At 46.9% G+C, this 27,583-nt stretch overlaps 1 protein-coding gene and 2 long non-coding RNA genes across 13 annotated transcripts in view; 2 read left to right on the top strand and 1 right to left on the bottom strand.

The window, feature by feature from the left end:
* Positions 1-1,359, top strand: part of LOC113878532 — a 109,582-nt gene extending 108,223 nt beyond the window's left edge. The window contains exon 3 of the long non-coding RNA XR_003507013.1: positions 1,172-1,359. This is a non-coding gene — a long non-coding RNA (uncharacterized LOC113878532). The remainder of the gene's footprint in view (positions 1-1,171) is intronic.
* Positions 1,360-1,396: 37 nt separating this feature from the next.
* On the top strand, positions 1,397-27,400 carry LOC113877706. 3 transcript variants are annotated; one of them, XR_003506788.1, is made up of 3 exons: positions 1,397-1,436; positions 23,202-23,340; positions 27,108-27,400. It is a non-coding gene; the product is annotated as an uncharacterized LOC113877706 (long non-coding RNA). The 3 variants fall into 3 exon arrangements; XR_003506787.1 differs by lacking the exon at positions 1,397-1,436 and adding an exon at positions 4,624-5,886 and having other exon boundaries at positions 27,108-27,373; XR_003506789.1 differs by lacking the exon at positions 1,397-1,436 and adding an exon at positions 9,529-10,166 and having other exon boundaries at positions 27,108-27,377.
* The window catches only part of PELP1 (proline, glutamate and leucine rich protein 1), a 48,254-nt gene continuing 45,292 nt past the window's right edge, over positions 24,622-27,583 (bottom strand). For 8 of the 9 annotated variants that reach the window (XM_027518085.1, XM_027518087.1, XM_027518083.1 and 5 more), the window contains 5 exons: positions 27,360-27,519; positions 26,701-26,756; positions 26,370-26,576; positions 24,866-26,275; positions 24,622-24,768 (listed from right to left, as the gene is read on the bottom strand). In XM_027518085.1, coding sequence (XP_027373886.1) covers positions 24,676-24,768; positions 24,866-26,275; positions 26,370-26,576; positions 26,701-26,756; positions 27,360-27,519 — 1,926 coding nt within the window. In that variant the 3' untranslated portion in view covers positions 24,622-24,675. The remainder of the gene's footprint in view (positions 24,769-24,865; positions 26,276-26,369; positions 26,577-26,700; positions 26,757-27,359; positions 27,520-27,583) is intronic. The other variant, XM_027518082.1, reaches the window with a different exon arrangement.

The following is a 27,583-nucleotide window of genomic DNA, read 5'->3' as shown; positions in this document are numbered from 1 at the left end:
TGACATTGTTTCCACTGTTTCCCCATCTATTTGCCACGAAGTGATGGGCCAGATGCCATGATCTTCATTTTCTGAATGTTGAGCTTTAAGCCAACTTTTTCACTCTCCTCTTTCACTTTCATCAAGAGGCTTTTTAGTTCCTCTTCACTTTCTGCCATAAGGGTGGTGTCATCTGCATATCTGAGGTTATTGATATTTCTCTGGGCAATCTTGATTCCAGCTTGTGCTTCTTCCAGCCCAGTGTTTCTCATGATGTACTCTGCATATGACTAGGTTACCCTATGCCTTTTCCACCCTCGTATAGGGGATGGGGAGGTGGGGAGGCAGTTGACTTCCTCTTTAGTTCACAGATCTTCAGAAGGAGAGGAATTTCACTGGAGAAACAATGCTTAAGGATATATACTTGAGAACCCTCATCCATGCCTGAACCTGATTTAGATGATGGAATTCTGGAATTCAGGGCTTCCCTGATAGCTCAGTTGGTAAAGAATCTGTGTGCAATGCAGTAAGACGCCGGTTCGATTCCTGGGGTGGGAAGATACCCTGGAGAAGGGATAGGCTACCCACTCCAGGATTCCTGAGCTTCCCTTGTGGCTCAGCTGGTAAACGATCCGCCCACAATGTGGGAGACCTGGGTTCAATCCCTGGATTAGGAAAATCCCCTGGAGAAAGGAAACGGTACCTGCTCCAGTATTCTGGCCTGGAGAATTCCATGGACTGTATAGTCCATGGGGTTGCAGAGAGTTGGACACAACTGAGTGACTTTCACATCACTGGACTTCTGGCTGATACAATAATGAGATTAGATTTTGGGGTGCCTTGAGAGGGGATGGGTGTATTTGGCATGTGGGAAGAATATGAATTATTGGGGGCCAGAGGGCATACAGTGGTAGCCGGGTTCCAGAGCAGCCCCCAGGGACCCATACCTCATGGTATTCGTGCCTTTGCATAGTCTCCTCCCAAATTGTATCAGAGTTGGTCTTTGTAACCAATAGAGTATGGTGGAAGTGATGGCATATGACTTCTGAAGCTAGGTCCTAAAAGATGTCTTCTGCATGTCCTGCATTGCAGACGGATTCTTTACCAGTTGAGCTACCCGGGAAGCCCCTTACTCAGCTATTTCTCCCTTATTAGTACCAGTTACCAACCTTGTTTATCCCTTTGGTTGCAGAATGAAACTCCAAGTGTTGAAAAAGAGAAGACTGAACCAAGTCCATGGAAGTGCTATTAGAAAACTGATCAATCAGCGAAGCGTTAACAAATAACATGGATGTAGTAAGAAGGATGGGCTTCTCTGGTGGCTCAGATGGTAAAGAGTCTGCCTGCAATGATGGAGACCTGGGTTCAGTCCCTGTGTTGGGAAGATCCCCTGGAGAAGGAAACAGCAACCTGATCTAGTATTCTTGCCTGGAGAATTCCATGAACAGAGGAGCCTGGTGAGCTATTGTCCATGGGGTCTCAGATTTGGACACAACTGAACAACTAACACACATACACAGGAAGAAGGGTCACCCACCTGAGATAATGCAGACAGGGGCTAAGCAGGGTTTTAGGGCAAACAGTCAACAGGTGACACATTGGCCACAATCAAAGGGACAGCACAGCTTGTCTTTTCCCGCAGCCATTATCTATGCATGGGAGTCTTTTCCAATCCCAGGCTTTGTGGCTCAGAAATCCAAAACTAAGGCTCAAGTAGAGTAGGGCCAGCTGAAATTGTGGAAGAAAGTATCAGGACCTTAACCTATGTTTCCATTGTATTTTACAAGTATTACATCGAAGTGGGACCCAGCTATGTAACTTAACTGATTATAAATATTGCTCCTAACAGTCATGGGAGAAAGGTAGGAGGGGACAGAAGGCCAAAGAGATTGCTGAGTATTCTGTGCTGCGTGATGTGGTTCCTCTAGTAAACCTTCTGGACCTTCTATAAATGTTCTGAAATACTTGATGTGATGTGATCTGATGTAAACTGAATTTTGCATCTAAGTTTGTTCAGGAGCCATCCCCATGCTGGGAGTTGGGGTCAGAGGCCAGAGTTATACTGAGACGAAACTGAGTCTTCTGTGGAAGATGTCCACAGAAATTTAGGGAACCTTTTGGATTTCTCTAGGCCTTGAAAATTTGAGGTATGAGGAGATTTCCTCTAGAATGTAAGGAATAGGGGTGTTCCTAAATGATCATCATGCTACATTTTGAGGACCTATCCAGGATAGTTTGAACTAAGGTGGTGTAAACACACACACACAACAAAATGAACTAAGGTGCTGTATGTGACCAGCTACACGTTGATCCTGAGCAAAGAGTACACCCTCCCCACTACTGCCAACTCTTAGATGGTTGATGCCAGGATACTGATGCTAATTCCACAGAACCCTCTATGGTCCCAGGGAATCCACTTCAAAGATAAAGGGAAGTTGTGTTAATTACTTTAAAATCACCCATATAGTTTTCAGAGAATGAATGTACAATCTCGAATTGGATGTTTCAACAGGAAGCTTTATGTGAACTTAGAGCCACTGGGGCCAAAGAAATGCGCCAGAAATAATTAGTGGCAGAAGACCTCAACATCTGGCATTCACCAGCCTCTGTAGACATCCCATTCCTTAGCAGAGTGGGTTTTTTTTTTCCAGGAAACTTATGATGTGCTTGAAATTATCATCCTCTACTCTGTTTCTTTGCTGAAACAGGGTTCCATTATCCACTTGAAGAACATTGGGTTGTTTATATTATGGGTGATTTTAAATAAGACTACTATAAAGGTTTGCACATGGGAACTCATTTCCTCATGGATAAATACCTAGGAGTGAGATTGCTGGATCATATGGTAAGTGTGTGTTTAACTTTATAAGAAACCCCCCAACAGTTACAAATAGTGGTTATCACTTTGCATTGCCACCAATGAGGAAATAAACAAAGATTGCCCAAATGAGAACAAACAGGCTGTTTACTCAGAGCTTACTATATAGCAGGGGAACCAGCTGTTATCACTCGCGTTTGGCAAGCAGGGTAGTTCAAAAGCTTTACGGTAGGAAAAAAGGGAAGATTTCAGGTATTTCCTGATTGGAAGCTGTTAGCATGGAAAGAATGTAGGCGAGTTGAATAGAAGCGGGGCATCCTATGTGATTGGTTAGGGGAGCAAGTATGTCTTTCTCTGGTTCATCTGAAATTGGAAACAGGGGCAAAATAGGGAAGCTGGCAGTTACTGACCAAGTCTTGACCGTTTGGGTCCAATTGCTACAGAGGTTGTGGTTTGACTTCTCTGGCTGGTTGCTTCAGAGGTTGTAGGTCATGGCTCTGTTTCTTTATACAATTCTGGTCATTGCGTTTATGTTGATTCAGTCTCTCACTAGAAGAAGGTAGTGGCACCCCACTCCAGTACTGTTGCCTGAAAAAATCCCATGGATGGAGGAGCCTGGTGGGCCACAGTTGATGGGGTCGCAAAGAGTCGGACACGACTTCACTTTCACTTTTCACTTTCGTGCATTGGAGAAAGAAATGGGAACCCACTCAGTGTTCTTGCCTGGAGAATCCCAGGGATGGGGGAGCCTAGTGGGCTGGTGGGCTGCCGTCTATGGGGTTGCAGAGAGTTGGACATGACTGAAGTGACTCAGCAGGAGCAGCAGCAGCAGTCTCTCACAAGCAGTTCCAGTTTCTGATTTTTTTTTTTTTTTTTTTTTTTTTTGAGGAGGGTTCCAGTTGCGTTACATCCTCGCCAGTACAGCTGGCAGAGATGGGTGACTGGTGGCGGGGAGTGTTGGCCATCCCAGTAGGTATATAGAAGTATTCCATCATGGTTTTAGTTTACACTTTGCTGATTTAACTTCTATGCAGAGTACATCATGAGAAACGCTGGGATGGAAGAAGCACAAGCTGGAATCAAGATTGCCCAGAGAAATATCAATAACCTCAGATATGCAGATGACCCCACCCTTATGGCAGAAAGTGAAGAGGAACTAAAAAGCCTCTTGATGAAAGTGAAAGAGGAGAGTGAAAAAGTTGGCTTAAAGCTCAACATTCAGAAAACTAAGATCACGGCATCTGGTCCCATCACTTCATGGCAAATAGATGGGGAAACAGTAGAAACAGTGTCAGACTTTATTTTTGGGGGCTCCAAAATCACTGAAGATGGTGACTGCAGCCATGAAATTAAAAGACGCTTACTCCTTGGAAGAAAAGTTATGAACAACCTAGATAGCATATTCAAAAGCAGAAACATTACTTTGCCAACAAAGGTCTGTCTAGTCAAGGCTATGGTTTTTCCTGTGGTCATGTATGGATGTGAGAGTTGGACTGTGAAGAAGGCTGAGTGCCAAAGAATTGATGCTTTTGAACTGTGGTGTTGGAGAAGACTCTTGAGAGTCCCTTGGACTGCAAGGAGATCCAACCAGTCCATTCTGAAGGAGATCAGCCCTGGGATTTCTTTGGAAGGAATGATGTTAAGGCTGAAACTCCAGTACTTTGGCCACCTCATGCAAAGAGTTGACTCATTGGAAAAGACTCTGATGCTGGGAGGGATTGGGGGCAGGAGGAGAAGGGGACGACAGAGGATGAGATGGCTGGATGGCATCATCAACTCTATGGACATGAGTTGGGTGAACTCCAGGAGTTGGTGATGGACAGGGAGGCCTGGCATGCTGCGATTCATGGGGTCGCAAAGAGTCAGACATGACTGAGCGACTGAACTGAACTGAATGACTATGAGCATCTGTTCATGTCCTTCTTTGAGCCTTGTTTATCTTTCTTGGGGAAGTATCTTCTGCCCACTTTTTTATTGTGTTGCTTCTCATTGTTTTGAAAGTGTTTTATATATTCTATATATAAGACCTTTCTAAGATATGTGATTGGCAAATACTTTCTCTCAACAGGCAAGGTCTCAGGAAGTGAGGATATCTTTTCATCTCTTATCGGTGTTTTCAGCAGAGCAGAAGTTTTCGATTATAATGAGATACACTTCTCTTTTATGAATTGTGTTTTCCTATGCTTTCGTGCATTGGAGAAGGAAATGGCAACCCACTCGTGTTCTTGCCTGGAGAATCCCATGGATGGGGGAGCCTGGTGGGCTGCCGTCTATGGGGTCGCACAGAGTCGGACACGACTGAAGTGACTTAGCAGCAGCAGCAGCATGCATAACAAAAGGTCATAAAGATTCTCTACTGTGCTTTCTTCTCGAAGTTTTACTTTTTCCCTTTTTTTGTTTTTGGCTGCACAGCTTGCAGAATCTTATTTCCTTGACCAGGGATCATGGTGGTGAAAGCGCTGAGTCCTAACCACTGGACCACCAGGGAATCCCCATTTTTTCACATTTTGCATTTAGGTCCGTGACCCATTCCATGTTAATTTTTGTATGAAGTGTGAGGAATGGGCCAAGGGTGATTTTTTTTTTTGCATGTGATTGCATATGGAAATGGTGTTCTGGCACATCTTCTTTCTATTACTCATTGTTATTGGAGTATGGTTGTTTTACAATGTTGTGTTAGTTTCTGCTGTACAGCAAGGTGAAGCAGCTATACATATACATATATCCCCTCTTTTATGGATTTCCTTTCCATTTAGGTCACCAAAGAGCTTTGACTAGAGTTCCCTGAGCTATACAGTAGGCTTGCTTTGGTTCTGCAAAAACTTGCGTGTCCTCCAAGCATCACGTAGCCTAAACAATAAAGTGTTTGCCCAAGTTGTTTTTCAGAAACTTGGAGTCAGCTGTTTCCAGTTCAAGCTAGAGCTGGTAACGACTGGTAGGAAGTACCTACAGACCAACTGGGCACATGCGCATATCCAGCAACCTTTTGAGGTCAGAAGGCCCGGAGCTTCAGCCTCAGAACATGCTATGCTGCCACTCTCTGGAGCTGCTGCCACTCTTGGGACATGCATCCCATGAAGAAGCCTGAGGTTAGCTGTGCAGAATGGTGCTTGTTGAATATTTGCTTATCTCCATCCCCTTTCTCCATGCTCCTTATGCTCCCCATGCTCCCCACTCCCAGCTGCATCTTATAAATACCCCAAGCCTCTCGCGTTGAGGAAGGTAGAGCTGAGATTTGTTCTCTTCATTTGATTGCTCTGTGAATAAATCCTACCTCTACCACAAACCTCGGCATCTCGGCGTTTGGCTGGCTGTGCATCAGATAAACGAACCTGGTTCAGCACTTTACCTTTAGTGATTCAGTAACACTGGCTCCATCGAATGAACTGGGGAGTCTTCTCTCTTGTGGTTCCCAGAAGATTTTGTGTAGAACTGGTATTATTTCACCCCCAAATGTCTGGTAGCAAAGCTCTCTGGACCTGGAGTTTTTATTGCTGGAAGGTTTTTAACAATAAATTCAATTTATTTAATAGATATATTAATGTGATTTTAATAAATATGTATTTGGTCTTCATCCCCATTTCTGGCACAGAGCTCCTAGAATGCTTGGAATTTCCTAAATGATAAGAGCAATAAGGTGTTTTTACTGTCAATAAAGTGACTTTTGGGAAAGGACCTAAGGATGGGAGCTGGGCGCTAGAGAAGGTGACTAAGTAATTAGATGGTTGGAATTTCCATCCAATCGACCTGACCTTTGGGGAGAGGAGAGGGGCTGGAGGTTGGATCAATCACCAAAAGCTAATGATTTAATCAACTGTGACTGTTACCAAACCAAACTTGGGTCTGCTCACCTGGGTGCAATAAAGTCACTCTACTGACACAGGGTTGTAGTGAAGGAAAGTGCAGCGTTTGCTCTAAAGCCAAGCAAGTTCTCTAGGCAGCTAGTACTCAAAAGAACGGTTTTTGAAGATGCAGTGGGGAGGGTTGTGGAGTGCATGGTCAGCTTGTGGACATTCTTCTGACTGGTTGGTGGTGAGGGAATTGGGGGTCAGCATCATCAAATTTCTGGTTCCAACCTATCTGGGGTCTACGTGCTTGTGGTCAGCATCCAGTCAACTACTTTCACCTGGTGGGATTTCAGCATTTGCAAAACAGCTCAAGGGATATGACTCAGAATACTTCCTGCAGCCCTTGAGGAATATTTCCTGTAGCCCTTGAGGAGGTACTAAAGGTCTTTGACTTTGTTTAATGGGTAAGCTAGTGTTATTTCGTTTGCTTAACTGTTTTCCTTTGTTTCTGCATTTTTCTCTCTTCCCATTAAATTTGTTCTTTCGAGCTCTGGGAAGGCCTCCAAGGCTAAAGGCTTTCTACAAACAAGGCAGGTGGTGGGCAGGAGAGTGGGGATCTGTCCTGGGAAGCCCTCATAGGGTCCTGCTCAGTCACAATCCCCCCTTTTCTCTGATCCTGCTCAATCTTGAGGGGGATCGTGTATGGGTCAAGAAAATGAGTAAAGCTTTGCATAGAAAGGTTAATCAGAAATTCGGGTGAGGAACTTGGTTTTTTGAGGAACTCTGCTTCGTAATGATGTGTATGTGTGTCAGTCGCTCAGTTGTGTCTGACTCTTTGTGACCCCATGGACCACAGCCCACCAGGCTCCTCCATCCATGGGATTCTCCAGGCAAGAATACTGAAGTGGGTTGCCATTTCTTCCTCCAGGGGATCTTCCAGACCCAGGGGTCGAACCTGCGTCTCTTATATCTCCTGCATTGTCAGGCGGTCTCTTTACTGCTAGTGCCACCTTGGAAGCCCCATGACAATGTATGTAAGCCTCCATAAAAACCCATAATGATTGAGTGTCTGTGTTAGTGAGCACATGAAGATTTAGGGGGAGTGTTACCCTCAGAGTGAGCCTGGGAGCTCTGAGCCCTTCCTCATACCTTCCCCTATGCATCTCTTCTATCTAGCTATTCCCGAGTTACGTCTTTTTACAACAGACCAGTGGTCTAGTAAGGAAGATGTTGCTCTGAGTTCTATGAGGCTCTCTAGCAAGTTAATTGAACCCAACTTGCGGGGGGGCGGGGGCGGGCAGCAGCGGTTTGCTGGAACCTCCCATCTTTAGCCAGTTGGTTAGAAGCACAGTTGATAATTTGGACTCACAGTTGGCATCTGACATGTGTGCACGTGTGCTCATGTGTGCATGCGTGGGGGCCAAGGAAGGGAGAGGCAGTCATGTAAGACTGAACTTTGTGGACTTCCCTGGTGGTCCAGTGGTTAGGACTCTGTGCTTTCACCGCTATGGGGCATCTGGGTTCAATCCTTGGTCAGGAAACTAAGATCCCACAAGCCGTGCAGTGTGGCCAAAAAAGAAAAAAACTGAACCTTTCTTTTTCAATATTTATTTTTCATTGCAGTGAGCAGAAATTACTCTTTGTTGTGATGCTCAGGCTTCTCACTGTGGTGGTTTCTCTTGTTGAGGAGCACAGGCTCAGTAGTCGCAGCTTGTGGACCTTAGGGTTCATCGGCTTCGGTAGCTGTGGCATGCATGCTCAGAATCTGTGCTCCATGGGCTTAGTTGCTCTGAGGCATGTAGGATATTCCTGGACCAGGGATTGAACCCTGCATTAGCAGGCAGATTCTTACCCACTGCACCACCCAGAAAGTCCAAGACTGAACTCTTAACATGTGAGATCTGGTGCTATCTCCAGGTAGATAAGAGTGAGAATTGTGTTGAATTATAGGGCTTCCCTGGAGAAGGCAATGGCAACCCACTCCAGTACTCTTGCCTGGAAAATCCCGTGGACGGAGGAGCCTGGTGGGCTGCTGTCTATGGGGTCCAACAGAGTCGGACACGACTGAGCGACTTCACTTTCACTTTTCACTTTCATGCATTGGAGAAGGAAATGGCAACCCACTCCAGTGTTCTTGCCTGGAGAATCCCCGTGGACAGAGGAGCCTGGCAGGCCACATCCATGGAGTTGCAAAGAGTCAGACATGACTAAACCAACTTAACACACACACATCTTTCAAGTAGTTAGTCCATTTCATCTGAGCTGTCAGATATGTGGTGGTACTGTTCGTAATATTCCCTTATTAGTCTTTTAATGAGTAGAGTCTATAGTTAACCTGTGCAAACAGCAAAGATGATTTTTTTTCAACTTAAATCTCTGAAGTACACTTGCATTTTTTAAAACTGCAGACACAAGAGGATCAGTGCTAGGACTTCCCTGGTGGTCCAGCGGCTAAGACTCCCCACTCCTAGGGCAGGAGTAGGGGCAAGGTGTGATCCCTGATGAGGGAACTAGATCAACGTCACAACTAAAGATCCCTCATGCTGCCTACAACTGAGATCCAGTGCAGCCAAATCAATTTTTTAAAGAGAATTGGCCGAGATGGTGCCCTCAGCTGTATGCAGTTTTTCTATCCTGACTTACCTTTTTTCTGCTGTGAAGGTAATGTAATTAATCAGGTGCAAAAGTAGTTGCAATCAACTGGAATTAACCTTAAGCAACTCATAGTGAAGCACCAAGCTCTAAAGTGTTGAGGACAGGCCACAGAAATTGTGGAGAAGGTCAATAACTATCCAACAGCAAAATGTTAAGAAAATAGGTATTTACATAGAAAAAAATCAAATGGCAAAGAAGAGATGAATTTTTTAAAAAAGTAGGAATCCATAACTTTTCTACTATTTATATAATTTTATATATAGTTTACATTATATTAAATAATAAAATTTATATTTATAATTTATATAATTGTATTTTTATAATTTTTAAATTCACTTAAAACTTTTACTCACATGATACAGACTTAAGTTCAATAAAAGAAATGCTTCACTATCTTCCATTTTCTAGCCATGATTATTATAATTATTTTCACATCATGACTACTAAAACATAATTTTTAATATGCTTATCTGTTTTGGGTGTCAAATAAGCTAGGTATACAGCTGCCCCCTGGTTTCTATTGTAGCAAGAATGGCACTTGTGATTAAAACTTAACCTGGGACATTAAGACGGATTGTATTTTCCAAACATGACTGCCTTACTGCTTTCTTCCCATTGAGAGATGCTCTCTATGTTCAGTCACCTTGCTTTTGAGTGGACCCTGGTGACAGCCTCGACCAAGAGAGTACAATAGAAATGATGTTCTCTGACTCCCAAGGCTAGGTCATAAAAATTTCATGCATCCCCTCCACCTTATTCTCTTGGAGCCCAGCTACCATGTTGTGAGGAAGCCCAAGCTACACGGCGAGACCACATGTAGGTGTTCCAACTAATAACAAGCATCAGAGACGAATGTCTGCCTAAGGAAGCCTTCAAGACAACTCCAGTTCCAGTCACAGCCTGACTGTAGTCACATGAGATTCCAGGTGAGACCTACCTAGCTCTGGTGACCCTCAGAACCATTAGAGATGATAAAATTGTCTGTCTTGTAAGTCTCCAAGTTTTGGGGTGATTTGTTCCTAGCAAGAGGCACCCAGAACAGATTTTGGGACTGTGAGTGGGGTGCTGCTGAAACAAAAACCTGAAAGGTGTGGCACTGGCTTTACAGTCAGATGTTGAGTGGAAGTCTAAAGTACTTTAAGGAGGATATTGGTAGGGACATCAAGAAAATAAAAATGTTACTGGAAACTAGAAGAAAAGAATGATGTATGCAAGGGAAACTTTGTTATATGTGTAGTATCTTTATGAAGTAGTGCATTGTTGTCCCCTGTATTAGATGAAAAGTGGGAAATGTAGCTAAGTAGCTCAATTGGCTGAGGAAATTTCTAGGCAAAATGTTGGAAGTACCACTTGACTTCTTGCTACCTGAGATTAAAAATACGAGAGTGAAGTTAAAAGATCAAATATTATATGTGAATGATTCAGGATTTGCTGAGTTCAGAAATAAAGCCATTTCTTAGCCACTCTAGATGATTAGCAATGCGAAAATTAAGAAGTGGCTCATAGGCAGAGGTCAAATCCAGGGTGTTTCTCAGGAAAACATTTTCTAAAGATTAAGCCAAAAATGTAATAGAAGATTTTTGTTAAAGCCTCATGAAAATTTAAGGTGGTGTTTCAAATAAAAGCCTTTTACAGATAATAAGGGTATGGCTGGAAAAACTTCTCCAATAGGACAATAGGTTTCTAAGAATTGTAAGGGCAAATACTAGAGCCGGAATTATCAGGAAGAGATTTGTGTATGGCTTTTGTCTGACAAATTGGATTATAATTGCATGTAATACCCACAAGTTTTGTGTTTCTTTTTTTAAATTTTATGCACTAGAACGGAAAGGAACAATACAAACAGAAAAAAGAATTTGGACCCAGAAATGCTATAGGCTAGGATTAGGCTAAGAAAACTACTCACCTGCAAACAGAGGCTACTGTACAGAAAAGGAAAGAGGACTTAGAAGAGGAAACAAAGATCCTAGGGACAATGCCAAGAGCCACAATGGACTTGCAGGAAATAGAACTGAGCCCTAATTAAGTAGCTATACCTGAGAAACCACACCCAAACCCTTCCTCCACACCTGGATGAGACCCTGGGCTATAAGCCGAGGCCACTGTTGTTCAGTTGCTCAGTCATGTCCGACTCTGCAACCCCATGGACTGCAGCACGCCAGGGTTCCCTGTCTTTCACTAACTCTCAGAGTTTGCTCAAACTCATCTCATCTTCTGTCATCCCCTTCTTCTCCTGCCTTCGATCTTCAATCTTTCCCACCATCAGGGTCTTTTCCAATGAGTTGGCTCTTCACATCAGGTGGCCAAAATATTGGAGCTTCAGCATCAGTGCTTCCAATGAATATGCAGGGTTGATTTCCTTTACGACTGACTGGTTTGATCTCCTTGCCATCCAAGGGACTCTCAAGAGTCTTCTCCAGCACCACAATTTGAAAGCATCAGTTCTTCAGCTCTCAACCTTCCTTATGGTCCAACTCTCTCATCCATACATGACTAATGGAAAAACCATAGCTTAGACACCATAAATGAGATGCAGCTTGAGGGAGGTACTGCGTGTACCTGTGAATCAGGAGGGAAGGGGTCAGGGCACAGCCCTTAAAAGAACGACAAAGCCCAAGGACACAACAGAAACTGATAGAACCAAATAGGTCCAAGATGGCGGATGAGTTGATTTCCAGTAGACTGTGAGCCTCAGTATGGCTCACTGTAACACATCAGCAAGCTAAATGACACACCCACAGGTGCCATGACAGTTCCAAGTGAGTGAAGTGGAAGTTGCTCAGTCATGTCTGGCTCTTTTTGACCCCATGGACTGTAGTCTTCCAGGCTCCTTTGTCCATGGAATTCTCCAGGCAAGAATACTGGAGTGGGTTGTCATTCCCTTCTCCAGGGGATCTTCCCAACCCAGGGATCAAACCCGGGTCTCCTGCACTGCAGGCAGATTCTTCACCATCTGGAGCCACCAGAGAAGCCCAGGAAAAAAAATGGGTCTGGCCTAATTCCTGGAAATCCCCACCCCTTCCCCAAAATAGCTAGAATACTACAACTCATTAGTCTATGAAATAACCCACTCCTATAAAAACTGACAACCCAATACCATGGGGCTGCTGCTCTTGCCTTGTGAGATGACTCACACTGTCTGTGGAGTGTTTTTCTTTAAATAAATCCACTTCTTACCTATCACTTTGTCTCTCACTGAATTCTTTCTTCAATGAGACATTAAGAACCTCAGCTGCATTAAGTCCTGAGAGCAGGTGTGGTCTTAGTTAAAAGACTGTAGGTTCAAATCCCACTCTGGGTTTCGGCTGAGTTCAAGTCCCAGCTCATGGGTTGAAACCCCAATCTGAGTTACATGGTTTCACCAGCACATGGAAGGGATGTGACTCGTGGTCAGAGGGTGGACTGTGACCAACTGTGTTTTGCAAATATCCTCCTCTAGGGGATCTTCCCAACCCAGGGATCCAACCTGAGTTTCTTATGTCTCCTGTGTTGGCAGGCAGGTTCTTTACTAGTGCCACCTAGTTCAGGTCAGTTTAGTCACTCAGTCGTGTCCGACTCTTTGCAACCCCATGAACTGCAGCACACCAGGCCTCCCTGTCCATCACCAACTCCCGGAGTTCACCCAAACCCATGTCCATCAAGTCGGTGATGCCCAATCCAACTATCTCATCCTCCCTTCGCCTCCTGCCCTCAATCTTTCCCAGCATCAGGGTCTTTTCAAATGAGTCAGCTCTTCCCATCAGGTGGCCAAAGTATTGGAGTTTAAGCTTCAACATCAGTCCTTCCAATGAACACCCAGGGCTGATCTCCTTTAGGATGGACTGGTTGGATCTCCTTGCAGTCCAAGGGACTCTCAAGAGTCTTCTCCAACACTACAGTTCAAAAGCATCAATTCTTCAGTGCTCAGCTTTCTTTATAGTCCAACTCTCACATCCATACATGACCACAGGAAAAACCATAGCCTTGACTAGATTGACCTTTGTTGGCAAAGTAATGTCTCTGCTTTTTAATATGCTGTCTAGGTTGGTCATAACTTTCCTTCCAAGGAGTAAGCGTCTTTTAATTTCATGGCTGCAGTCACCATCTGCAGTGATTGTGGAGCCCAAAAAAATAAAGTCAGCCACTGTTTCCACTGTTTCCCCATCTATTTCCCACGAAGTGATGGGACCAGATGCCATGATCTTCGTTTTCTGAATGTTGAGCTTTAAGCCAACTTTTTCACTCTCCTCTTTCACTTTCATCAAGAGGCTCTTTAGTTCCTCTTCACTTTCTGCCATAAGGGTGGTGTCATCTGCATATCTGAGGTTATTGATATTTTTCCCGGCAATCTTGATTCCAGCTTGTGCTTCCTCCAGCCCAGCGTTCCTCATGATGCACTCTGCATATAAGTTAAATAAGCAGAGTGACAATATACAGCCTTGACGTACTCCTTTTCCTATTTGGAACCAGTCTGTTGTTCCATGTCCAGTTCTAACTGTTGCTTCCTGACCTGCATACAGATTTCTCAAGAGGCAGATCAGGTGGTCTGGTATTCCCATCTCTTTCAGAATTTTCCACAGTTGATTGTGATCCACACAGTCAAAGGCTTTGGCATAGTCAGTAAAGCAGAAATAGATGTTTTTCTGGAACTCTCTTGCTTTTTCCATGATCCAGCAGATGTTGGCAATTTGATCTCTGGTTCCTCTGCCTTTTCTAAAACCAGCTTGAACAACTGGAAGTTCATAATTCACGTATTGCTGAAGCCTGGCTTGGAGAATTTTAAGCATTACTTTACTAGCGTGTGAGATGAGTGCAGTTGTGCGGTAGTTTGAGCATTCTTTGGCATTGCCTTTCTTTGGGGTTGGAATGAAAACTGACCTTTTCCAGTCCTGTGGCCACTGCTGAGTTTTCCAAATTTGCTGGCATATTGAGTACAGCACTTTCACAGCATGATTTTTCAGGATTTGAAATAGCTCAACTGGAATGCCATCACCTCCACTAGCTTTGTTCATAGTGATGCTCCCTAAGGCCCACTTGACTTCACATTCCAGGATGTCTGGCTCTAGGTGAGTGATCACACCATCGTGATTATCTGGATCGTGAAGATCTTTTTTGTACAGTTCTTCTGTGTATTCTTGCCACCTCTTCTTAATGTCTTCTGCTTATTTCTGTCCTAGTGCCCATCTTTGCATGAAATATTCCCTTGGTATCTCTAATTTTCTTGAATAGATCTCTAGTCTTTCCCATTCTATTGTTTTCCTCTATTTCTTTCCATTCATCGCTGAGGAAGGCTTTCTTATCTGACCTTGCTATTCTTTGGAACTCTGCATTCAAATGGGTATATCTTTCCTTTTCTCCTTTGCTTTTCATTTCCCTTCTTTTCACAGCTATTTGTAAGGCCTCTTCAGACAGCCATTTTGCTTTTTTGCATTTCTTTTTCTTGGGGATGGTCTTGATTCCTGTCTCCTGTACAATGTCGCTAACCTCCATCCATAGTTCATCAGGCACTCTGTCTCTCAGATCTAGTCCCTTTAATCTATTTCTCACTTCCACTGTATAGACATAAGGGATTTGATTTAGGTCATACCTGAATAGTCTACTGGTTTTCTCCACTTTCTTCAATTTCAGTCTGAATTTGGAAATAAGGAGTCAGCTCCCTAGGAAGCCCCACAATTATAAAAACATCTGAAGTGTTTTTTGTAATAGATATTCCTCTCATTGATTGAATGGTGGGGTCTAGTTGCCCTCCATGTGTATGTGGACCCAGCTGATGGTGTGGCTGAGGAAAACGACATTTTAAATTTCAGAACGCCCACCTGGGATTTTTAAATCCCAAGTGTTTATATGGGAGTAAAGTCTAAGAGGTGATTATAAAAGAAAAATGCTTTGTAGAAAACTCTTAAATGATTTTAAATTAAAAGCACCAATAGGTGGATTGGCTAAATCAATAAGCAGTAGTACTTCACATTACGGAAATAGATTGAATAGAACATTAAATACCACAGAGAAGGAGAGCAGCAAGTGAGACAGATTCATTTTATTTTGGTTTTCCTAATTTTGTCTTAAAATGGAATAGCTAAATATAGAGAATTCAATAAGTTAGATTTCTATCTGCTGCTGCTAAGTTGCTTCAGTCATGTCCAACTCTCAGCGATCCCATGGACTGCAGCCCACCAGGCTCTGTCCATGGGATTTTTCCAGGCAAAAGTACTGGAGTGGGGTGCCATTGCCTTCTCCAAGATTTCTATCTGGCTCTATCTAATGGATAAAATCTGTGTGTGTGTATGATCAGTTATATTCTGGGTATAATCCAAACCACTGGAAGCAAGAATTATTTGTAAAATTGGCTCAAACTATGGTTGTTCTCAGAATGAGGTTATTGGTGTTTTTATTATTTGGAAGTGATAATATAATTAACTTGGCTACAGTGTATTAAAAAACAAAGGACGTTTCTGAGAGACTTAGGTCAGGGAATTGGAAAAGGAGATGTCATTTTTTGCAAACTCCAGAACCCAGAAGAAGAAATGGCAGCTGGAAATTTTTCTAATGAAATTCCAAGTGATATGGTGTCAGTGGAAACATGATACTTTTTCCAGTGAAATCTTGCAAACAATTTTAAAAGAAATTAGATGTTGGTTGTTGTTTAGTTGGTTTACTTTGGAAGTAATTTAGTGTGTGGATTTAAAAGTGAAGGATTAAGAAGCTTGGACCACCCAACCCCATCTATGACATCATGAATATATGACTGTGAAATTTCAGAAACATCTCAGATTCAATATAGGTAACTTGAGCCGTAAGACTCTAAGAGACAACATTAAGAAAAGCGAAACAGGAACTTCCCTGGTGGTCCAGTGGTTAAGAATCCAGCTGCGAATGCAGGGGACACGGCTTTGATCCCTGATCCAGATATGAAGAGCCCACATGCCATGGGGCAGCTGAGCCTGTGCACCATGACTATTGGGCCCACAATTCATATATAACATCTGTAACAAAGCAGAGACAGTTGTAAATACAAAGAACAAACAGGTGGTTACCAGAGGGGAGAGGGATGAGGGAAGGAAAGAAATAGGTGAGGAAGATTTAGAGGTACAAATTCCAGGTGCAAAGTAAAATGAGTAACAGGTATGGAATGTACAGCGTGGGAAACACAGTCAACATCTATATAACTTTGTATGGTGACATATTAGAACTAGTCTTATCATGGCGATCTGTTTGAAATGTATACAAATATCAAATAACTGTGTTGTGTAACAGGAACTATCATAGTATTGTAGAGCAACTGTACTTCAAAAATAATTTACAGGAAAAAAGATCAAACTTGTGGTTACTGAGGCAGGTGGGAACTGGATGAAGGCAGTCAAAGAGTACAAACTTCATTATAAGATTAAATAGTAGGGATGTGACATACATGATAAGTAATACTGCTGTATATTATATATGAAAGTTAAGAGTAAATCCCCCTGGTAGCTCAGCTGGTAAAGAATCCGCCTGCAACGTGGGAGACGTGGGTTTGATACCTGGGTTGGGAAGATCCCCTGGAGAAGGGAAAGGCTACCCACTCCAGTATTCTGGCCTGGAGAATTCCACACTGTATAGTCCATGGGGTCGCAAAGAGTCTGACACGACTGGGTGACTTTCACTTTCAAGAGTAAATCCTAAGTGTTCTCATCACAAGGAAAGCTAGTTTCCATTTCTTTAATTTTGTAACTACATGAGATGACCGGTGTTCACTAAACTTGCTGTGATAATCATTTCATGATATATGAAAGTCAGATCACTATGCTCTCCACCTGAAATTTATCCACTGCTGTATGTAAGTTATATCTCAACAAAACTGGAAGGGAAATAAAATAATGGAATGGCTCACACCAATCCCAGACTTCCTTTTCCACCCGCCTGCTGTCCAATTCCTGGCTCCCCCATCCCTTCCGTTTTATGTTTCATTCATCCCACCAAAATATGAATGCCTCCTGTGTTATCACAAGAGCAGCTGTATCACCTAATCAGCCTCACAGCGAAGTTCAGAGGGGTTTTTGAGCACCAACCTCCGTGTTCTGGGAAAGCTGAAGAAGTGATGCAAGTGGTGAGTCTAGGTTGGATGTGTGTGTGCGTCTCATTCCAGCAGTCAGGAGCCTCACCTTTCATGACTGTGTGAGCAGATGAAAGAGAGATGGTTGGCGGGAGCTTGATGGTCTATCAGTCCTGCCCACAACCTGGACCTTGCCTTTGTCTGACACGTATGGCATTTTTGTTTGACAGACTTTTTAGTAGAAAGTTATGAATCTCTTGTTAGTTGGGATTATTTAGGCTTTTGATCAGAGAGAAAGGGAGAAGTAAATCCTATTGTAGACTCAAATGCTTTAACAACAAAGCAGGGGTTAGCAGAGGTGGCCCATGCTACAGAGATTCAACTAAGGGCTGTGAATGATGACCACATATAGGTGACCTATATGTGTATGGATATAGGTCAGGGAAGGGAGGAGACTCAGGAACAGGACAAGGGAGAGAGTTCAGTTCACAGATGGGGCAAGGGTGCCATGACTTAGTGACATAAAAAGCTGAAATTCACAAACAGCTATATTGGAAACTAGTGGGACAACTGAATTTCGAATATGGGCAGCATATTATTAGGTAAAGGACCAGTGTGCCAACGCAGGAGACATAAGAGACAAGGGTTTGATCCCTGGGTTGGGACAATTCCCTGGAGGAGGGCATGGCAACCCACTCCAGTATTCTTGCCTAGAGAATCCCATGGACAGAGGAGCCTGGCTGGGTACAGTCTATGGGGTCGCCAAGAGTCAGACATGACTGAAGTGACTTGGCACGCACTCACTCACTCACACATTAGGTAATAGTACTCTCTCAATTGTTAAATGTAATTGTCAATGGTTGGATGGCTTCACTGACTCGAAGGACGTGAGTTTGAGCAAGCTCTGGGAGTTGAAGTTGGACAGGTAAGCCTGGTGTGCTACAGTTCAAGGGGTGGCAAAGAGTTGCACATGATTGAGTGACTGAACTGAATTATTAAATATCTTGACATAATCATATCATGATTGTGTCAGAGAACGTCCTTAATCTTACAAAATACTGTATCAATATTTAGAGGTGTGGGAGTACTGACAGTATCATGATATTACAACTTACTCTCAAAGGGTTCAAGATACAGAAAAAGTAAATGTGGCAAAATGTTAATATTTGGTTAATCTAAGTGAAAGGTGTATGGGGTCTGCTGTACTGCTATTGTTTACTTTTCTACAGTTATGAAATTTTTTAAAATTTTACTGTGAAATATCCTTCCTCCTGGTTCTAGTCACTTAGGATTGGTGGAGTTCCCCAACCTTCTATCCCGAATGTCCCCAGACAAGGGGCACTGCTCTCCAAAGCCCTGGTACTCATAGTTCTCCCCACCCTCCCTGCCCCTTCATGGACCCAGCATCTCTCCTCCAGGGCTCCCACTGTGCTCTGTCATCACACGCAGATCCTCTTCCTTTACTCCTCTGTTTAGCTTCCTCTTCCCCAGGAGTCTGAGCTGTCCTTGGAGGCAGTGCCTGGCTAGTTTTCATGTGTGTTCCCGCAGCATGTGGCATCATGTGTGGCCTCCAGGAGGTACGTTACAGGTGTACTACTGCTGTGGAAGCAGTGAGGGAGTGAACGACTTGTGGGATGGAGAGAGAAAGGTGGGTGGAGAGTGACACATGAAAGCAAGTAACCTCCAGGCAGGTTGACAGCGACTAAATGATCAACATGTAAATGGGTGTAGATTCTTGGTGTCTTGAGGCTCAAAAATGTGGCTTAACAGACATCCCTGGTGGTCCAGTGGTTAAGACTCCAAGTTTCCACTGCAGGGAGCATGGGTTCAATCCCTGATCTGGGAATTAAGATACCATGCCCTGGTGGCTCAGATGGTAAACAATCCGCCTGCAATGCAGGAACCCCCAGTTCGATCCCTGGGTGGGGAACATCCCCTGGAGGAGGGCATGGCAACTCACTCCAGTATTCTTGCCTGGGAAATCCCATAGGCAGAGGAGCCTGGCGGGCTACAGTCCATGGGGTGGCCACCAGCAGAGCAGATGACTCACACACACACCAGGGCAGGTGCAACATCCAGCATCAGTAAGCAGCTCCACATGGGCCTGGGCAGCTAGAGCCCGAAACGGGGAGACTGCACCAGGCCCATGGGCAGGAGATCAGTGTAACCCCGGGAAGACAGAGGCCAGGGAGGTGCCACTGTGGGCTCTGCAGGACCAGTGCTCTGAGAGCCGCCTCTGGAAAGGTCCCCTTGGCTGGCAGGGGCAGAGTAGTCCCAGGGGCCCTATAGCCCAGCTCAAGCTTCATTCAACACTGCCTTCAGCCTTTTAAGAGGGACAGTCGCTGTGTAAGCTGAATGCTGGGTGACCTCTTCAGACGAGCAAGGGAAGAACAGCTTGGCAACCTCAGCTTGACAGGATAAACTCTGCTGAACTCTCTGTCTACAAACACACCCATCAGTGGGGAGGGAGCCTCATGGGCCCCTGCAGAGCGTATCAAGTTGTGGGTGAAGCTGGCTCGGACCCCACTTTCAGCTCCAACAGGACTGAGAGGACCTCAGTTACCCATGTCATGATACTCCCAGGGCCCCGCAGAGATTCTGCCTCAGTGACTCATTCACTTGTCTTCACTTGTTCAATGGTTGCCAAACCCCCACCTCAGACCAGGAATCTGAGACACAGTTACTTCAGTGGACAGACTGAAACAAAATGGTCTCTGCTCTGATGGTGCTTACATTCTATTGGGAGCAGACAAGGCCATATAAATTCATATAGATCATATATGTCACATGGTGATAAGTGCTAGAGTGGAGAGTAGGGAAGTAGGGAGGGCTGGATGATGGGAGATGGGGACAGGTGGGATGGGTTTTTTGGTTGCACCACATGGTATGTGGGATCTTAGTGCCCTTATCAGGGATTGAACCCTCACTCCCTACAGTGGAAGTGCAGCATTGATCACTGGACTGCCAAGGGAGTCCCTGGAGCTGTGACTTTACAAGGGATGTCCAAAGCCCCTCAGAACATGTCAGCTTTCCACCTCAGTTAGGGGTGGCCAGAGCCTGAGACTTGCATGGGGAGCTGTGCCTTCTCCCTGGAGGTTGTGGCAGGAACCACGGGCTGGGTTGCGGAGTGCCGTCCTGAGAGATGGAATGGTGCAGAGGACAGGAGTGGGGCGGGACAGGCAGTGGGCTTCACAGTGGACAGTCCCTGGGTGGACGGAGGTGGCATGAGTCTGCCCGCCCCAGGGCCCCCACTGCCCTATTTTCTCTCATCTCCTTCCCAGCAGAATCTCACTGTCCCCTTTTTTCACCTCCCAACTATCCCTGAGATCCACCCCCACCATGCTTCTGAGACTGCTTTGCCCAAACCTGCTGATGACTAACAAGTCCCATCGACTCTCATGTTTTCCCCCTCCTGTTTGAAGCTCTTCTCTCATTTTCCAGGACATCACCTTCTCCAAGTTCCCTTCAAGGCTCCTCTTGCCCCTAAAATGTTGGTGTTCTGAGTTCCATATGCAGCCCACTTTTTTTCTCCAGTTGTGTCCCCAGGGTGACTTGCCCCCCCCCCCAAATCTCTCAGTAGCCCCCACCCCCCTCCTCAGCTCCAAACCCCACATATCCAGCTGCTGGCTATCCTAGAGGAACCCTTATTCAGAGTGTTCTATTGCCAGATTGTGAATCCCTTTAGAGAAATATCTTGAATAATGTACTACTGATTTCTCCAATGCCTGCTACCCTGCTTAGCTCAGTTCAGTCACTCAGTTGTGTCCGACTCTTTGCAACTCTATGGACTGCAGCACGCCAGGCTTCCCTGTCCATCACCAACTCCTGGAGCTTGCTCAAACTCATGTCCATCAAGTAGGTGATGCCATCCAACCATCTCATCCTGTTGTCCCCTTCTCCTGTCTTTAATCTTTCCCAGCATTAGGGTCTTTTCTAGTAAGTCAGCTCTTCACATCAGGTGGCCAAAGTACTGGAGATTCAGTATCAGTCCTTCCAAAGAATATTCAGGACTGATTTCTTTTAGGATTGACTGGTTTGATCTCCTTGCTGTCCAGGGGACTCTCAAGAGTCTTCTCCAACACCACAGTTCAAAAACATCAATTCTTCGGGGCTCAGACTTCTTTATAGTCCAACTTTCACATCCATACATGACTACTGGAAAAACCATAGCTTTGACTAAGTGGACCTTTGTCGGCAAAGTAATGTCTCTGCTTTTCAATATGCTGTCTAGGTTGGTCATAGCTTTTCTTCCAAAGAGCAAGTGTCTTTTAATTTCATGGCTGCAGTCACCGTCTGCAGTGATTTTGGAGTCCAAGAAAGTAAAGTCTGTTTGCATTATTTCCCCGTCTATTCCCCGTGACGTGATGGGACTGGATGCCTCGATCTTCGTTTTTTGAATGTTGAGTTTTAATCCAGCTTTTTCACTCTCTTCTTTCATCAAGAGGCTCTTTAGTTCTTCTTGGCTTTCTACCACAAGGGTGGTGTCATCTGCATATCTGAGGTTATGGATATTTCTCCTGGCAATCTTGATTCCAGCTTGTGCTTCACCAGCCTGGCATTTTGCATGATGTACTCTGCATGTAAGTTAAATAAGCATAACATAAGGGTGACAATATACAGCCTTGACGTACTCCTTTCCCAATTTGGAACCGGTTTGTGTCCAGTTCTAACTGTTGCTTCTTGACCTGCACACAGATTTCTCAGGAGGCAGGTGTTAGGTAGTCTGGTATTCCCATCTCTTTAAGAATTTTCCAGTTTGTGGTGATCCACATGGTCAAAGGCTTTGGCGTAGTCAATAAAGCAGAAGTAGATGTTTTTCTGGAATTATTTTCCTTTTTTGATGATCCAACGGATGTTGGCAATTTGACCTCTGGTTCCTCTGCCTTTTCTAAATCCAGCTTCTAATTCCAACATCTGGAAGTTCTTGGTTCATGTACTGTTGAAGCCTAGATTGGAGAATTTTGAGCATTACTTTGCTAACATGTGAGATGGGTGCAGTTGTGCAGCAGTTTGACATTCTCTGGCATTGCTACCCTGCTTAACACCAATTTAATAACCTACTCTTTCTACCGGATATTGGAACATGTCATAAAGCCGCAATAAATAAGCATGCACAGGGCGATCAATGGAATAGAACACAAGGTCAAGAAATAGACCCAAATAGGCACATACAGGAATTCAGAATGTAACAAATGTGGCAAGACATTACTTTCACGTACCTCTTGGCCATCTGTATGTCTTCCTGGGAGAAATGTCTGTTTAGATCCTCTGCCTATTTTTTGATTGGGTTGGTTTGGGGTTTTTTGTTTTTGATATTGAGCTACATGAGTTGTTTGAATATTGTGGAGATTAATCCTTTGTCGGTCGTTTCGTTTGCAAATATTTTCTCCCATTGCAAGGGTTTTCTGTTTATAATTTCCTTTGCTGTGCCAAAGCTTTTAAGTTTCATTGGGTCCCATTGGTTTCTTTTTATTTCCATTACTCTAGGAGGTAGATCCAAAAAGATCTTGCTGTGCTTTATGTCAAAGAGTGTTCTGCCTCTCCGTTTCTCTTAAGTTTCACAGCAGCAGCCCCCAACCTTTTTGGACCAGGGACCAGTTTTGTGGAAGAGTTTTCCCACGGCCTGGGGGTGGGCAGTGGTTTCAGGATGATTCAAGCATCTTATGTTTATTGTGCACTTTATTTCTGCTATTATTACATCAGCTCCACCTCAGATCATCAGGCAGTAGATCCTGGAGGTTGCGGACCCGTTTTACAGTATCTGATGTTACATTTAGGTCTTTAATCCATTTACTTTTGTGTGTGACATTAATGTTCTAGTTTCATTCTTTGACATCTAGCTGTCCAGTCTTCCCAGCACCACTTTTTGAAGAGAACTGTCTTTTCTCCATTGTATATTCTTGCTTCCATTGTCATAGATTAACTGACTATAGGTGTGTGGGTTTATTTCCAGGCTTTCTATCCTGTTCCATTGATCCTGAGAGAGCTCCCATCAATGAACATTCCCTAGGGCCTCCGCTACCCGTGTCCTTGTTCCCACAGTGAGCCACAGCCGACCCCCATCTCCCCAGGAGATCCTCCAAGACCCACAGGTAGGTCTCGCCCAGGCTCCTATGGAGTTACAGCCTGTGCCCTGGGTCGCAGTGCCCATGAGAACTTGTGTGCTCCCTCCAGTCCTGTGCAGCTCCTGCACTCATGCCCCACTGGCCTTCAAAGCCAAATGCTCTGGAGGCTCCTCACAATACCAGACCCCCAGGCTGGGGAGCTGACATGGGGCTCAGAACTCTCCTGTGGGTTTGAGATGTATAATTATCTTCCAGTTTGTGGGTCATCCACCAGGCATACATGAGCACCCCGCCCACCATCTTGTTTTCTTCTTTGCATATACGGCATTGTTTTTAAGTTCGTTTTGTCAATGGTTGTTCAGCAGCGAGCAGTGATTTTGTTGTTTTCATGAGAGGAAGTGAGCTCCAGTCCTTCTACTCCATCTTATCTCCTCCCTTCTGGCGGGTTAGGGAAGGGAGGGCAGGAATATTTTTTAAACATCTACTTAATCTTCCACAAATTAGCTCAGATGTCACTTCTCAAAGAGGCTGTTCAGGATACGTGCAGCTAGGAAGTCACTCCCTTTTCTGCACTTCCAAGGCACTTACGTTCACAGGCTGAAAAAACCCACAAGGCACCTACCTCAAGCCCATAAGCCTCGATACTGTCTCACATACACACTGCTGTATTGATGCTCACATAGGCACCCCAAGTCCTAGGATCTGTAGTCTCCCAATGCTCAGAGGGATCAGATCCTGGCTGGGAAACGTCCAAACCTCAAGAGCAGGTAGGAAGGCCGACAGTGAGCTTGTCAGATTCCTGTCGGGGGTACTGTCACTGCAAGGACCAGCCCTAGAATGCATCGTCCATACCCATGGTGGATGCCCCTTGTTAATTTAGGACGCCCCAGGTTCCAATTCACAGGAGTCCCTGACTAAACTCTGTACCGTATCATAACTTTCTAAACTTCTATCAGTCACTCAGCCTACTCTTTTAGACCAAGGCAGTGTGTGTGTGTGTTATAACAGGTTCACTCACTGGGATACTCAGTCTCATACATCCCATCTTAGCCCTGCCGCCCGGACTAGCAGAAGCAGGGCTGCTCACTTCTCCAGGCAACCGAGCACACACTTAGTGTAGCAGGAGCAGTGGGCCAACGTGCTGAACTTCTGACACTGGCTTGTAGAGCAGCCCCTGTAGGTCAATGGCTCCTCTATGGACAGCGGGGCTCACAGGACGCCTGGGAAACACTGTGGGTACAGGCCAAGCCCAGCAGACACCTGGCCTCTGCCTGGGGACAGCATGGTGGCAAAAGGCAGAAGCAGCCATTGCTATTGAAGGATGTGAATTTATTGGAAAAGAAGAGGGCGAGGTGGGGCGGGCTAGGAGTCAGGCTCTGAGGCAGGGGGCGGCTTCTCATCGTCCGGGGGGCAGTCAATGAAGTCGGCCAGCATGGCAGCAGTGTCACCCTGCTCCTTCCAGGGGCAAACAAAAAGTTCAGAACAGTTGCAGGCACAGACCAGGTCAGGATGCGTGTCGCTCCTACCCCTCCTCCCCGCCAGGCCCCCTCACCTTTTCCGGGGGGAGAGCTGCCGCCTCCACCTCTGTCTCTTCCACTGCAGACGCCTCTGGGGGGGGTGATACCTTGTCACCCCCACCCTCAGCCCCCTCTTCCAGCAGGGCTGGTGGCCCAGAGGGCTCCTCCTCCACAAGCTCCTGAGGTGGTGGCCCTGCAGGGGGGCTCCCCCCTTCCCTCTCCACCTCCCCCTGGGAGGGGAGCACCTCGGGGGCCAGCATGGGGGCCGTCTCGGGCCCAGGTGCCTCCTCGGTCCCTGGCTCCTCCACTTCCAACAGCAGCCCGGGTTCCAGTCCTGGCTCCGGAGGCCCCTTGGGAGACTCGGCAGGGGGCAGCGCCGGAGGCAGGCTCGGGGGCGCAGGCCCTCCTCCTTCCACCTCCCCGCCTGCCGGGCCAAACTCTACCTCTTCCAGCTCTTCCAGCTCCTCGTCTTCCTCCTCGTCCTCCTCGTCCTCCAGCTCACCTTCCTCCTCCTCAAACTCCTCCTCAAACTCTTCTTCCTCCTCTTCCTCCTCCTCAAAATACTCCTCTTCCTCCTCCTCATCCTCCTCAAAATCCTCCTCCTCGTCCTCCTCTTCGTCTTCCTCCTCCTCCTCCTCTTCTTCCTCCTCCTCCTCATCACTGCTGTTGATGTTAATGACCGTCATGTCTTCTTCCAGGGCTGGGGGGCCTCCCCCACCAGGTGTCCCTTCCGGCACCAGCTGGGGTGGTGGCAGCGTCACCGGGCCGGGAACAGGAGGCGGGGGAGGGGGCGGGAGCGGCCCTGGGGCTGCAGGCAGCTCTTCTGGCTCATCCTTGGCGGGCACAGGAGGGGAAGCTGCAGGTGGCCCAGCGGGGGCTACTGGAGGGGGCGTGGTGCCCGAGGAAGGCGGGGGCGGGGGTGGCAGCCCTTCAGGCACGATCACCACGCTGTCATCAGAGTCGCTCTCCAAGGAGATTTCCACATCGGACGGCTCCTCCTTGTCATAGTGGACAAAGGCTGGTCTGGGCACTCGCCCCCCAAAAGTCTCATCTGGGGGGATGGTAGGTGGGGGACTGCCACTTGGGGCCAGGACAGGGTCCTCACTGGAGCCTGCCCGGTGGTTCTCAGGGCCAGGAAGGAGCCGGGGGGGTACAGACACCAGGCCTGGCACAGACAGGCCCAAGTGGTTGGCTGTGGCTGGAGGTCCAGGGCGTGTGGGGGGCAGGGGGCCCACCGGGGGCATAGGGCCTGCAGAAGGCATGGGGCCTGCTGAGGGCAGGGGGCTTGGGGCGTGGAAGGCTGGAGCCCTGAAGGGAGCTGGAGCCTCCGGAGGTGGGACTGGGGCCGGGGCAGGGCAGGTGGGGCCCACAGACTGCAGGGGAGGAACTCGGGGGTGGGTCAGAGCCGCACAGGTCACCAGGGCTTCTGAGCAGAAAGAGGAGACCTGGGAGAAGAAGGGGCGAGAAAGGATCAGGACGCGGGCTGTCACGGTACTGGGCAGGGGACACCGCGGTGGACGCGGCCCACACAGTGGTTACCTCCAGGCTGTCCTCTCGCTGGCCCAGGGAGAAGGCCCGCAGCGCGCAGGCGAGGGGTGGTGGGCAGCGAGGAGACGGCGCCAGCAGCAGGGCCAGCAGCAAGTGGTAGAGCTCCCGGCGGCAGTGGGAGCTGGTGTACGGGGAGCTGCCGAGAGCCTCGCCCTGCTGGACACCCATGACCAGGGGGAGCACCAGCTCGTGCAGTCGCTGGAAGGACAGAGTGCACACCTGCAGACGCCGCCAGACGACCCGCCCGTTCTTCAGGGCCTGCACCCAGGTCCGAATGAACCCCCACCAGTACCCCTTCCAGTGGGGACCAGGCTCCCCTCACCCTGTGAGTCTCCTCCTTGATAAGAGGCCCGCACATCAGGATGGTCCGGCTGAGGCCTGGGGAAGGAGACAAGTGTGAGAGGCTGACACGATGGGCAGCCAGGGGAGTGTCCGCTCTGCCCAGCCCACCTGGGGCAAGTCACGTGACTCCTATTTTCTCAACTATAAAATGGGGCTGATGAGTGGACCTCTACTACACAAAGCTGTGAACGTTATGTAATTCACATGGAGATACATTATAAACGTGCATTTACACATGGGGAGCGCTGACGCTGCCCCACACAGGAGGCTGGAGGGCAGTGCACACGTGGGCCCCAACAGAAAGTCACTTCTGCTTCCAGCAGCAGGCCTGGGGCGTGCAAGCTCCGCAGGGCAGGGGTCTCATCCTCTTTCTCCCCCGCCCTCCAGGACACACGAGCACGCGCTGTGGACAGAGGATGTGCAAAGACGACGCCTGAGACCTGGAGGGGCGGGTCAACACCAGCACCCCGTCCAACAGCAGGACCCAAGGCCCCACCTGCAGCCCTGGGGGAGTGCAGCCCCTCGGCAGGCTCTTAGCCGGCTCTGCGTGTTTCCTACTCCCTCCACCAGGACACCCGGCCCCTCCAAGTGTCTCCAGACCCTCCCAGCCCCAAGGTGCAGGGCACAGGCCTCACCCACCTCTCAGCGCAGCTGCACACACATCGCTGTTGGCATTGCTGTCCCCTTTCCGGTGGCTGGGCGGAGCGATGGCCTCCCCCACATCCAGCTTTAGCTTCTTGGGGGCACTGGGCTTCCCGGTCTGCAAACCTGCATCAGGGCTCCCCCGGGGGCTGCGCAGCTGGCGGGGGAGGGAACACGGATCATACACCAGCCAGCAGGAAGGCAGGGTGGTCGGGAGGCTG

This window comes from Bos indicus x Bos taurus, chromosome 19 (genome assembly GCF_003369695.1).
Source record: "Bos indicus x Bos taurus breed Angus x Brahman F1 hybrid chromosome 19, Bos_hybrid_MaternalHap_v2.0, whole genome shotgun sequence".
In the NCBI taxonomy this organism is placed as follows: domain Eukaryota; kingdom Metazoa; phylum Chordata; class Mammalia; order Artiodactyla; family Bovidae; genus Bos; species Bos indicus x Bos taurus.
The sequence above is the reverse complement of the archived record's forward strand: the minus strand, read 5'-3'. Positions and strand labels throughout refer to the sequence as shown.